The following is a 13,352-nucleotide window of genomic DNA, read 5'->3' as shown; positions in this document are numbered from 1 at the left end:
AATCCAAAATCGTAGCAGAAATCCAAATGCATTGATAAGCCATAGCAGGTAGTTGTTAAACAATACAAGGATTAACAACAACAAATTTAAATAATCTTTAGAACCAACACGCACACACAAACGCATCACGACTTATTAGGACAAACCTACAGATTCACATATGTCTAGCAACACAATAGACCTTCTTTTGAATGCAACCTAAAAAGGCGCTCTCGTCTCGTAGGTATCGGTTAAATGCAAACAAAATGCATTTTCATTGCATTTTGAAAACTCTCCGAATGTCTTTTTTTGTTTTGAAATAAATGTGGGACAACTGAGAGAATCTTCCACTCTCTTTTTTCTTTTCTCCCTCTATGTTAAGAGTGAAGAGTTGGAATGTCTACCGGCACCAGATTTAGAATTGTTTTGTTTCTTATGTTGGCGATAAGACTATGAACAACATGCGTTGTTCTACATCCAGATGTATGTATGTATGTATAATTATGAATAACTTTGTGTGTCTCGAAGAAGTATGTTATAACACAGTGAAATGTTTGTAAATAATGTACTTTGGAGACGGAAAACACTCTTCAGTTGGTCTTTTAAAATTCGTGTCCCTACAGAAGACCAATATTCATATATAAAAGAGTAGTAAAATAACTGAAGGTAGAATCTTGAAATTTTGCACACGGATCAGTCTAGGTACGTAGGCGTGTGATATGGCTGGGTTTTTTGAAAATTCGTACTGGAAGGGTACGAAAAGTACTTTAATGCACTGAAATTTAATAGCTTGTATTGGGCAAATGAGCTAGAATTCTGAGATTTGCATGGAGTCCCTGATGGAGTGCAGGACAGATGTACCAAAGGGGTTTCGGAAATTCGAATGTTATGTGAACTTAAAATTTGGTATGACAATCAAGGCTGGAAAGTAAGTTTGATATATGAAGATGGTTTCGGAAATATGTACCAAGTGTGCGAACTGTACTAAATGGTACTAAATTAGGAACAGTTTAGTTTAGCGCTAATTGATGAAGCTGGAATTTTGAAAATTTTTATTGGAGTCATTGTTGATGGTAGGTTCGTGATAAAGAGGTGGGTTGGAAATGTGTTCTATAATTGTACGAACAGAACTAAATAGTACAAGATTTGTTACAATTTGGCATTGGCTGCTTGAAATATTTGGTATTAGGGTCGCTGTCCATGTGTAGCCTGGACATATGAAGGTTGTTTCGGAAATATGTACTATAATTGTACGAAAAGTACTAAGTGGTACTAAATTTGGCCTTTGACTAAGGAATAGAACTGAAATCATAAAATTTAATACATATTTTACTGTTGGTCTGTGGTTAAGATATGACAGTGATTTTGGAAATGTGTACTATAATTGTACGAAAAGTACTAAGTGCTACTAAAATGGCTATTAGGTGAAGAGATAAAACTGGAATCCCGAATATTGAGGTCTTACTTGTTATCTGGGATTGAGATATGGAGGTGGGTTCGAAAATGCGTCCTATAATTGTACGAAAAGTCCTGAAGTGGTACGAAATTTTGTATTGGGTGAAGGGATTGGGCTGGAATCCTCAATTTTGGTATTGAGGTCTCTGTTGGTATCTGGAATTAAAATATGGAGGTTTTTTGGAAATTGTTCAAAAAGTACTAAGTGGTAATAAATTGGGTATTGGATGAAGGGATATGGCTGGAATCACGAAATTTGAAGTTGAGGCCTCTATTAGTATCTGCAATTGAGATATTGAGGTGATTTTGCCTACTTTAATTGTATGAAAAGTACTAAATTTGGTTTTGATTGAATTTATAGCGCTGGAGTCCCAATATTTGAGGGACCTATGAACCGAAGACATGGATTTTTTAAACGATAATTTGAGCTAAAAGTGTGAATTTTTAAAAAACATCAACTTCAAAAAGTCTTCTCTCTGAAGAAGATCTGGAAAAATCCTTCTACATATATTAGACCTGAAGGAGTTAGTTCACCACTACAAGAAATAAAACGACTCCTCTGCCCCAAGAGGTCAAAAAAAGCTCTATTTTTTATAGTAGGCCGAGAAAAGGTCTTATGTCTTAGAAGACCTGAAATATGTTTTTTTACAGTAGACCTGCAAGAAGTCTTCTGTCTGTAGAAGAACTTTTGTCAATAGAAAACCAGAACGAGTTAGGAGTCTGTAGAAGATCGAAATGAGGGTTTCTGACCATAGAAGACTTGTAAATCGTCCTCAGGTTGTAAAATACATGAAATATTATTTTTGTATTTTTGTATGAAAGACCTTAAAGAAATCTTCTGTCTATAACATAGCACAGATTTGATCGTTTTCACTCGAGAGCGAAATATGCCCGGAAGCAGGATTGCTCGAAGAGTGGAATTTACGGAGTCTATTCTTCACTCTTTTGTTTTGTGGGTCATCGCTATCAAGTCACTCCTGTTTGAAATAAAAGGGTGGAAGCAGGATCGCTTAAAATAGAACAAGAGAGAAAAAAGAGTGCTAGGCAAGAGTAAAACCCCACTCAAAAACGAGGAAAATATGCTCACTCCTATTCGAGCGTCATCAAAAAATTCAGTTTAAAGACCTTCAGAATTTTTTCGCTTCAAAAGGTTTTTTTTTTCAGAAAATTCCTTCAATGATCCTTCCGTCCTTCCATGAATTTTTGTGAACAAAATGAACGTCGTATTTATTTTTCGATTGAGATGAAAGTTTCCAAAAAGTATTTGTTTGGCGCAAGGACGAACCATATAGAAAATGGTGCGAATCGATTCAAATTAAGATATAGCTCCCATATTTATCTTCAACCGATTTCGGGTTATTGTGCATCAAATGGCCAATATCAATCCAAATGACCAATATCAATCCAAAAACCGAATTCAGTCTGGAAGCAAGTACATCAAATTTGATGAGAATCGGCTTAGATATAGCTATAGCTTCCATATATATATTTCATCCGATTTGGTGTTTAAATCCCTCACACTCGTAATATGCACTCCACAAGATTGATATTTGTTACCAGAAATCAGATACAGCCCAGAAATATATATACCAAATTTTATCAAGATCGGTTCAGATTTGGATATAGCTCCCATATATACTATTATCCGATTCCAGGTTTATTGTGCAGCAAATGGTTAATATCAGCCCACTTTGAGTAAATCTTGGCACCGACACCACCGAATTCAGTCTAAAAGCAAATAAATCAAATTTGGTGAAAATCGGTTCGGTCACAAATGCTTTTCTCTAATTTAGTGGAAGCCGATTCACAGTAGGATATACCTTCCACTCTAAACTGCTCCTCATAGTCATAATATGCATTCAAAAAAACGATCATAGTAGGTATGATCTCCGTGGAATTTTTAAGAAAATTATGTCAAGGATCATCTAACCCACAATCTAGAGGTTTTGCGGCCCAAATGACCAATGCAAGTGCATAGACAGTAATCGGGGATTTTTTAAGAATATTTTTTTAAGAACCATCTGGGCAAAAATTGTGGGTCTTTAAAATTGGTTTTCAAGAACCATCTAACCAAAAATCCAGATTTTTTGGAAAACATTTTCAAGGACCTTCTGACCAAAACCGACGACTTTCAGTTTTTAGCTCCCATAAAACCATTTCTGGTTCATTGTGCACCAAATGTGCAAAATCGGCCCAAATGAGACTACCTTTGGCAACTACGCCGAACATAGTCTAGAACCAAGTACGTCGAATTTGAATTTAATTAATGGGTTCAGATATAGATAGATATAATTTCCATACAAATGTTTCATTCGATTTGACATTTATGACGCCCAAAGTCGTGCAATGCACTCCATAGTAATGTCAGTCGCTAAAACATATCAAAAACAGCTCTACCTCTGCCAAATTCTTTAAAAATCGGTTCATAAATTTCCAATATAAACGTTTATTAGCATGAAATTGTTGGCCCTGTCCGACATTGGCCTTTACTTCATGCTTTTATAAATACTTATCTTTTCTTCTAATAAAATCTATGCTGGGTATTACTGATTTGAATATGATAATTTTCCTATACACCTCTCATCAAAACTCAACCGGAGAACCAACAGAGAATAACAACAAATCCAACGAGAACAAATGAGCAGCCAAAAAGAAAAACATTTGTTGATAAGACGATCGTTGTTTGCTTTGTTTGAGAAATGAGAGAGAGAGAGAGCGGCTAAGCAGATAGGCCGACAAACAACCAAGTGATCCACGTTCAACAGGCTGGAATGCATTGCTGTTGTAATAGTTCAATACCGGCTGGCGAGTGGAACGCATTCATATCAACACAACTGGGAGAACGACCAACAACTATTCAAACAACCTACCAACCAACCAACCCAGATTGAAAAGCTAACCAGTTTTCAACCGGGTTATAAAGTGAAACGTAGCACGCGGGAGTGGGCCAACGTAACGTAATACAAGAATAGAACGCGCGAACACACCCACTTATCTATTTGCGGTTAGAATAAAAAATTTAAAAAAAAGAAAATATTCCTTTCAAAACTATCTCAACATGAATCGCCCGGCCCAGTATCACCAACATAACGAAGTCCAAAGGTACATTGCCGACAAGGTATGGAGCAAATATTCCAAATGGCTGCAGTGGCGCCACGATGGCCAAGACACCCTGCTGGATGTGGGCACAGGGACCGGTAATGTCCTAATGGAAATCGTTAAACCCCGCATCGCCAAAACATATCGGAAAATTGTCGGCACCGATGTTGCTCCCGAAGTTATTGAATTCGCCCAAAACTATTATCGTTCGCCAAAGAAATGTGAATTTCGCGTTTTGAACATCTGCACCGAACAGCCACTGCCACACGATCTTTTGGGGCAATTCGATCATGTCACATCGTTTAATTGCCTACATTGGCTAAAGAATCAAGAGTAAGTTTTGTTGTTATCAGTGGCGATTCGAAATGGAAAAAAAATACAAAAACAAAAAATATATGAAACAAAACAAAAACAAATCTGGAAGACATTAAAAATTCAACAGCCAGTGTGAACGTTTCGTATTTGCATGTTAAATATATATTAGACCATTTACAGCGACAGCAGCCGCAGAAAAGTCAGAGGCAGAGTCGCCGTAGTTCAAGGTTTGTCAACAAATCAGGCTGACCAACGAGGGGGGTAGAGACAGAGAACTGACGATTGAAAAGAGCCACCCAGTCACGTTCTATGCCTAAACTAACAACAATTTTCAAGTGTTGTCTTTAAATAAAAAATAAACAAATAAAACGGGCGTTGGTGATGGTATTGGTCTCATTTGAAAATAATTTTTATAGTAAATTTACTATTTTGATTATGATGGGGAAATAATTTGGTACAGTGGGACAAAGGTGGATTTTTTAAAGAAGATTTTCTTCAAAGACCAAAGGTCCAATAAACGTAGATTTTTTATAGAATATTTTTTCAAGGACCAATAAACCTGGATTTCTTAAAGAATATTTTTTCAGGGACCAATAAACGTGGATTTTTTAAAGAATAATTTTTTCAAGGACCAATAAACGTGGATTTTTTAAAGAATATTTTTTCAAGGACCAATAAACGTGGATTTTTTAAACAATATATTTTCAAGGACCAACAGACCAATAAACGTGGATTTTTTAAACAATATTTTTTCAAGGACCAACAGACCAATAAACGTGGATTTTTTAAACAATATTTTTTCAAGGACCAACAGACCAATAAACGTGGATTTTTTAAACAATATTTTTTCAAGGACCAACAGACCAATAAACGTGGATTTTTTAAACAATATTTTTTCAAGGACCAACAGACCAATAAACGTGGATTTTTTAAACAATATTTTTTCAAGGACCAATAAACGTGGATTTTTTAAAGAATATTTTCTTAAAGACCAAATGACCAATAAACGTGGATTTTTTAAAGAATATTTTCTTAAGGACCAAATTACCAATAAACATGGATTTTTTTAAAGAATATTTTTTCAAGGACCAGAGGACCAATAAACGTGGATTTTTTAAAGAATATTTTTTCAAGGACCGCAGGACCAATAAACGTGGATTTTTTAAAGAATATTTTTTCAAGGACCACAGGACCAATAAACGTGGATTTTTAAAGAATATTTTTTCAAGGACCACAGGACCAATAAACGTGGATTTTTTAAAGAATATTTTTTCAAGGACCACAGGACCAATAAACGTGGATTTTTTAAAGAATATTTTTTCAAGGACCACAGGACCAATAAACGTGGATTTTTTAAAGTAATTTTTTCCAAGGACCATAGGACCAATAAAAGTGGATTTTTTAAAGAATATTTTTTCAAGGACCAACAGACCAATAAACGTGGATTTTTAAATAATATTTTTTTAAGGACCAAATGACCAATAAACGTGGATTTTTTAAAGAATATTTTTTTAAGGACCAAATGACCAATAAACGTGGATTTTTTAAAGAATATTTTTACAAGGACCAACAAACCAATAAACGTGGATTTTTTAAAGAATATTTTTTCAAGGACCAAATGACCAATAAACGTGGATTTCTTAAAGAATATTTTTTCAAGGACCAACAGACCAATAAACGTGGATTTTTAAATAATATTTTTTCAAGGACCACAGGACCAATAAACGTGGATTTTTTAAAGAATATTTTTTTCCAACGTGGATTTTTTAAAGAATATTTTTTTCCAACGTGGATTTTTTAAAGAATATTTTTTTCCAACGTGGATTTTTTAAAGAATATTTTTTTCCAACGTGGATTTTTTAAAGAGTATTTTTTTCCAACGTGGATTTTTTAAAGAATATTTTTTTCCAACGTGGATTTTTTAAAGAATATTTTTTCAAGGACCACAGGACCAATAAACGTGGATTTTTTAAAGAATATTTTTTCAAGGACCACAGGACCAATAAACGTGGATTTTTTAAAGAATATTTTTTCAAGGACCACAGGACCAATAAACGTGGATTTTTTAAAGAATATTTTTTCAAGGACCACAGGACCAATAAACGTGGATTTTTTAAAGAATATTTTTTCAAGGACCACAGGACCAATAAACGTGGATTTTTTAAAGAATATTTTTTTCCAACGTGGATTTTTTAAAGAATATTTTTTCAAGGACCACAGGACCAATAAACGTGGATTTTTTAAAGAATATTTTTTTCCAACGTGGATTTTTTAAAGAATATTTTTTCAAGGACCACAGGACCAATAAACGTGGATTTTTTAAAGAATATTTTTTTCCAACGTGGATTTTTTAAAGAATATTTTTTCAAGGACCACAGGACCAATAAACGTGGATTTTTTAAAGAATATTTTTTTCCAACGTGGATTTTTTAAAGAATATTTTTTCAAGGACCACAGGACCAATAAACGTGGATTTTTTAAAGAATATTTTTTTCCAACGTGGATTTTTTAAAGAATATTTTTTCAAGGACCACAGGACCAATAAACGTGGATTTTTTAAAGAATATTTTTTTCCAACGTGGATTTTTTAAAGAATATTTTTTCAAGGACCACAGGACCAATAAACGTGGATTTTTTAAAGAATATTTTTTTCCAACGTGGATTTTTTAAAGAATATTTTTTCAAGGACCACAGGACCAATAAACGTGGATTTTTTAAAGAATATTTTTTTCCAACGTGGATTTTTTAAAGAATATTTTTTCAAGGACCACAGGACCAATAAACGTGGATTTTTTAAAGAATATTTTTTTCCAACGTGGATTTTTTAAAGAATATTTTTTCAAGGACCACAGGACCAATAAACGTGGATTTTTTAAAGAATATTTTTTTCCAACGTGGATTTTTTAAAGAATATTTTTTCAAGGACCACAGGACCAATAAACGTGGATTTTTTAAAGAATATTTTTTTCCAACGTGGATTTTTTAAAGAATATTTTTTCAAGGACCACAGGACCAATAAACGTGGATTTTTTAAAGAATATTTTTTCAAGGACCACAGGACCAATAAACGTGGATTTTTTAAAGAATATTTTTTTCCAACGTGGATTTTTTAAAGAATATTTTTTCAAGGACCACAGGACCAATAAACGTGGTTTTTTTAAAGAATATTTTTTTCCAACGTGGATTTTTTAAAGAATATTTTTTCAAGGACCACAGGACCAATAAACGTGGATTTTTTAAAGAATATTTTTTTCCAACGTGGATTTTTTAAAGAATATTTTTTTCCAACGTGGATTTTTTAAAGAATATTTTTTCAAGGACCACAGGACCAATAAACGTGGATTTTTTAAAGAATATTTTTTTCCAACGTGGATTTTTTAAAGAATATTTTTTTCCAACGTGGATTTTTTAAAGAATATTTTTTCAAGGACCACAGGACCAATAAACGTGGATTTTTTAAAGAATATTTTTTCAAGGACCACAGGACCAATAAACGTGGATTTTTTAAAGAATATTTTTTCAAGGACCACAGGACCAATAAACGTGGATTTTTTAAAGAATATTTTTTCAAGGACCACAGGACCAATAAACGTGGATTTTTTAAAGAATATTTTTTTCCAACGTGGATTTTTTAAAGAATATTTTTTCAAGGACCACAGGACCAATAAACGTGGATTTTTTAAAGAATATTTTTTCAAGGACCACAGGACCAATAAACGTGGATTTTTTAAAGAATATTTTTTCAAGGACCACAGGACCAATAAACGTGGATTTTTTAAAGAATATTTTTTCAAGGACCACAGGACCAATAAACGTGGATTTTTTAAAGAATATTTTTTCAAGGACCACAGGACCAATAAACGTGGATTTTTTAAAGAATATTTTTTCAAGGACCACAGGACCAATAAACGTGGATTTTTTAAAGAATATTTTTTCAAGGACCACAGGACCAATAAACGTGGATTTTTTAAAGAATATTTTTTCAAGGACCACAGGACCAATAAACGTGGATTTTTTAAAGAATATTTTTTCAAGGACCACAGGACCAATAAACGTGGATTTTTTAAAGAATATTTTTTCAAGGACCACAGGACCAATAAACTTGGATTTTTTAAAGAATATTTTTTCAAGGACCAAAGGACCAATAAACGTGGATTTTTTAAAGAATATTTTTTCAAGGACCACAGGACCAATAAACGTGGATTTTTTAAAGAATATTTTTTCAAGGACCACAGGACCAATAAACGTGGATTTTTTAAAGAATATTTTTTCAAGGACCACAGGACCAATAAACGTGGATTTTTTAAAGAATATTTTTTCAAGGACCACAGGACCAATAAACGTGGATTTTTTAAAGAATATTTTTTCAAGGACCACAGGACCAATAAACGTGGATTTTTTAAAGAATATTTTTTCAAGGACCACAGGACCAATAAACGTGGATTTTTTAAAGAATATTTTTTTCCAACGTGGATTTTTTAAAGAATATTTTTTCAAGGACCACAGGACCAATAAACGTGGATTTTTTAAAGAATATTTTTTCAAGGACCACAGGACCAATAAACGTGGATTTTTTAAAGAATATTTTTTTCCAACGTGGATTTTTTAAAGAATATTTTTTCAAGGACCACAGGACCAATAAACGTGGATTTTTTAAAGAATATTTTTTCAAGGACCACAGGACCAATAAACGTGGATTTTTTAAAGAATATTTTTTTCCAACGTGGATTTTTTAAAGAATATTTTTTCAAGGACCACAGGACCAATAAACGTGGATTTTTTAAAGAATATTTTTTCAAGGACCACAGGACCAATAAACGTGGATTTTTTAAAGAATATTTTTTTCCAACGTGGATTTTTTAAAGAATATTTTTTCAAGGACCACAGGACCAATAAACGTGGATTTTTTAAAGAATATTTTTTCAAGGACCACAGGACCAATAAACGTGGATTTTTTAAAGAATATTTTTTTCCAACGTGGATTTTTTAAAGAATATTTTTTCAAGGACCACAGGACCAATAAACGTGGATTTTTTAAAGAATATTTTTTCAAGGACCACAGGACCAATAAACGTGGATTTTTTAAAGAATATTTTTTTCCAACGTGGATTTTTTAAAGAATATTTTTTCAAGGACCACAGGACCAATAAACGTGGATTTTTTAAAGAATATTTTTTCAAGGACCACAGGACCAATAAACGTGGATTTTTTAAAGAATATTTTTTCAAGGACCACAGGACCAATAAACGTGGATTTTTTAAAGAATATTTTTTCAAGGACCACAGGACCAATAAACGTGGATTTTTTAAAGAATATTTTTTCAAGGACCACAGGACCAATAAACGTGGATTTTTTAAAGAATATTTTTTCAAGGACCACAGGACCAATAAACGTGGATTTTTTAAAGAATATTTTTTCAAGGACCACAGGACCAATAAACGTGGATTTTTTAAAGAATATTTTTTCAAGGACCACAGGACCAATAAACGTGGATTTTTTAAAGAATATTTTTTCAAGGACCACAGGACCAATAAACGTGGATTTTTTAAAGAATATTTTTTCAAGGACCACAGGACCAATAAACTTGGATTTTTTAAAGAATATTTTTTCAAGGACCAAAGGACCAATAAACGTGGATTTTTTAAAGAATATTTTTTCAAGGACCACAGGACCAATAAACGTGGATTTTTTAAAGAATATTTTTTCAAGGACCACAGGACCAATAAACGTGGATTTTTTAAAGAATATTTTTTCAAGGACCACAGGACCAATAAACGTGGATTTTTTAAAGAATATTTTTTCAAGGACCACAGGACCAATAAACGTGGATTTTTTAAAGAATATTTTTTCAAGGACCACAGGACCAATAAACGTGGATTTTTTAAAGAATATTTTTTCAAGGACCACAGGACCAATAAACGTGGATTTTTTAAAGAATATTTTTTCAAGGACCACAGGACCAATAAACGTGGATTTTTTAAAGAATATTTTTTAAGGAACAAAGGATTAATAAACTTGGATTTTTTAAAGAATATTTTTTAAGGAACAAAGGATTAATAAACTTGGATTTTTTAAAGAATAGTTTTTCAAAGATAAGAGGACCTATAAGCGAGGACTTTTTAAAGAATATTTTTTTGAAGACTAATAAACGTGGATTTTTAAAGATTATTTTTCAGGTAAATCTGACCAACAAAATAATAAACTTTTGAAGAATAATTTGCAAGGACCATCTGACCAATAAACGTCATATTTTTAGAATATTTTTTCAAGGACCATCTGACCAGTACACGGGTATTTTTCAAGATTTTTTTCAGGGATCATGTTATTAGTAAACGTGAATTTTCGAAGGATGTTTTTACAAGGACTATCTAGCCAACAACGGTTTATTTTTCAAGGCCATCCGATCAATAACTGTGGATTTTTAAGAATATTTTTTCAAGGACAGTCAGCCATACAGGGTGAGATGAAAAAACTGCACTAAAAATACCAAGATTTCGATCACCTCAGGGAAGCGCTTCGGTGGGAATGGGCCAAAATACCACAGAGCAACATTCGGGCAGCGTGTGACGGTTTCATCGGCCGTTTGAAGACCATAATTCTGGCCAAAGATGACCAATTCGAACAAATCTAAAGTTATTCTAAAATTTAATGCTATTTCCGACATTTTTTGCTTTTATTCAATAAAATTAAAAAAATGTAAAAATTATGGCGTTTGACTTTGTTGCAGTTTTTCTATCTCACCCTGTATATGTTACCTAACGCATATATCCACATTTTCCAACAATTTGCACATATTTCATATAAAGTAAAGGTATAGTATAGGTCAGATACGAATTGGCCAACTGCTTCGGAACTTCCCCTATAAAGGGTCAACAGTTTGTATTATCATAACACAAGGCTGGGGGTATATGTCTATCGACAAAACCGACTGATACTATTTTGCTCGTTTAGAATATTTTTGAAAGTTGATAATAATTTTTTATAAAAGATACCTGACCCAATTTAAAATTTTTATCTTTTTTGTCAATTTTTATTTCCAGACAAGCTTTGCGTAACATTTACGATCTGATAAGGCCCGAGGGTGGTGACTGCTTGCTATCGTTTGCCCCCTATGTACCCATTATGGATATTTATGAATCGTTAAGAGATTCAGCCACCTGGGCACCTTATCTGGGACACACCGATTATTTCAATGGTCCTCTACAGCGAATTGAGGAATTTGCTTTGGTGAAATTACTACAGGATATTGGTTTCTATAATGTTCATGTGCAGTTTAACTATGACGTGTACAACTATGATAGTCCTCAGGAGTTTTCAGGTGAGTCAAGGAATATCTCCTTTCCTTTCCCTAATTTTCAAATGGTCTAATCACATTTTTTTTTTCTTTTACAGATCAAATGGCTGCCAGTAGCTTATTTTTGAAACATGTCCCCGCCTCAATGCACGAGAAGCTAATGGTTGACTTCCTGGAAGTGGCCCGAAGACTGGGCTGCCGGGCATCCAGTGCCTGTGGTACCAAATGTAAATTTTCTCTAAATTTCACCAATGCCGTGGTCTATGCCAAAAAACTTCCCCAGCGTAGATAGTTTGGACTCACAGTAACATGGCACTGATAAGTGAAATCAGTAGTGACACTGATGCAAGAGATTAACTAAAGCAACAACAGAAATTTTATTAAAGATAAGTTAGTTAAGGGAACGGAATAGTGGAGAATATTCGCAGAGGCATTTGACGAGAAAGAGAGAGTGAAAAACATTTCTCTCAAACATTCAAAAAAAATTATTAATAACTAGTCTCCCGTAACCCTCCATATGATAAGCGAATTTGTTAAAAAAAAATCAAACATAGAATTATTTTCAATTGCATTTTTTATTTTCCTAACTTAGATTTTAGATAAGATACAGCAAAGAAATTGTTTGCAAAAAGAAATCAATATTTATCTATTATTATTAAGAATTGCAATATTAAGCTTTAACTAATCTTATATTACTTGTATGCCATATATACTTAACATAATTCTAATAATAATAGTGTATGTATTTAGGTTTAAATTTTTGTTATATGGAAATTTTGATACCCAACGTGCAATAAAAATGTGAGGAACTGAAATATAAATATACTCGTATTTGTATTTTTCCAAAATGTTTATGTACCGACAATGCTTAAGAAAATATTCCTAAAAAGCCCACTTTCCACCCCCAGCCAATTTTCATACCCTACACCACATAGTGGTAAGGGTATTAGTCTTTGTGCATTTGTTTGTAACATGGAGAAGGGAGCGAGACAGACCCATAGTTACTTTTGAGGATCTCCTTAGAATCACTTTCTGAGTTGATTTATGCATGGCAGTCCGTCCTTCCATCCGTCTGTGCATGTATTCTTGTGAAAAAAAGCAGGTCGCATTTATTATCCAATTGAGATGAACTTTTCCACACAACATTTGTTTGGCCCAAGGATGAACCCTATTGAAATTGGAGATAATCGGTAAAAAATTGGATATAGCT

At 33.0% G+C, this 13,352-nt stretch overlaps 1 protein-coding gene across 1 annotated transcript; it reads left to right on the top strand.

Moving 5' to 3' along the window:
- The first annotated feature begins 4,212 nt into the window (after nt 1-4,212).
- LOC101888075 (juvenile hormone acid O-methyltransferase) lies at nt 4,213-12,963 on the top strand. Its single transcript, XM_005184491.4, has 3 exons — nt 4,213-4,866; nt 11,889-12,166; nt 12,241-12,963. Exons 1-3 carry the CDS (start codon nt 4,493-4,495, stop codon nt 12,432-12,434), a joined length of 846 nt encoding a protein of 281 aa, XP_005184548.1. The 5' UTR covers nt 4,213-4,492; the 3' UTR covers nt 12,435-12,963.
- Nucleotides 12,964-13,352: the final 389 nt, after the last annotated feature.

Source organism: Musca domestica, unplaced genomic scaffold (genome assembly GCF_030504385.1).
Source record: "Musca domestica strain aabys unplaced genomic scaffold, Musca_domestica.polishedcontigs.V.1.1 3, whole genome shotgun sequence".
Lineage (NCBI taxonomy): Eukaryota > Metazoa > Arthropoda > Insecta > Diptera > Muscidae > Musca > Musca domestica.
The sequence above is the reverse complement of the archived record's forward strand: the minus strand, read 5'-3'. Positions and strand labels throughout refer to the sequence as shown.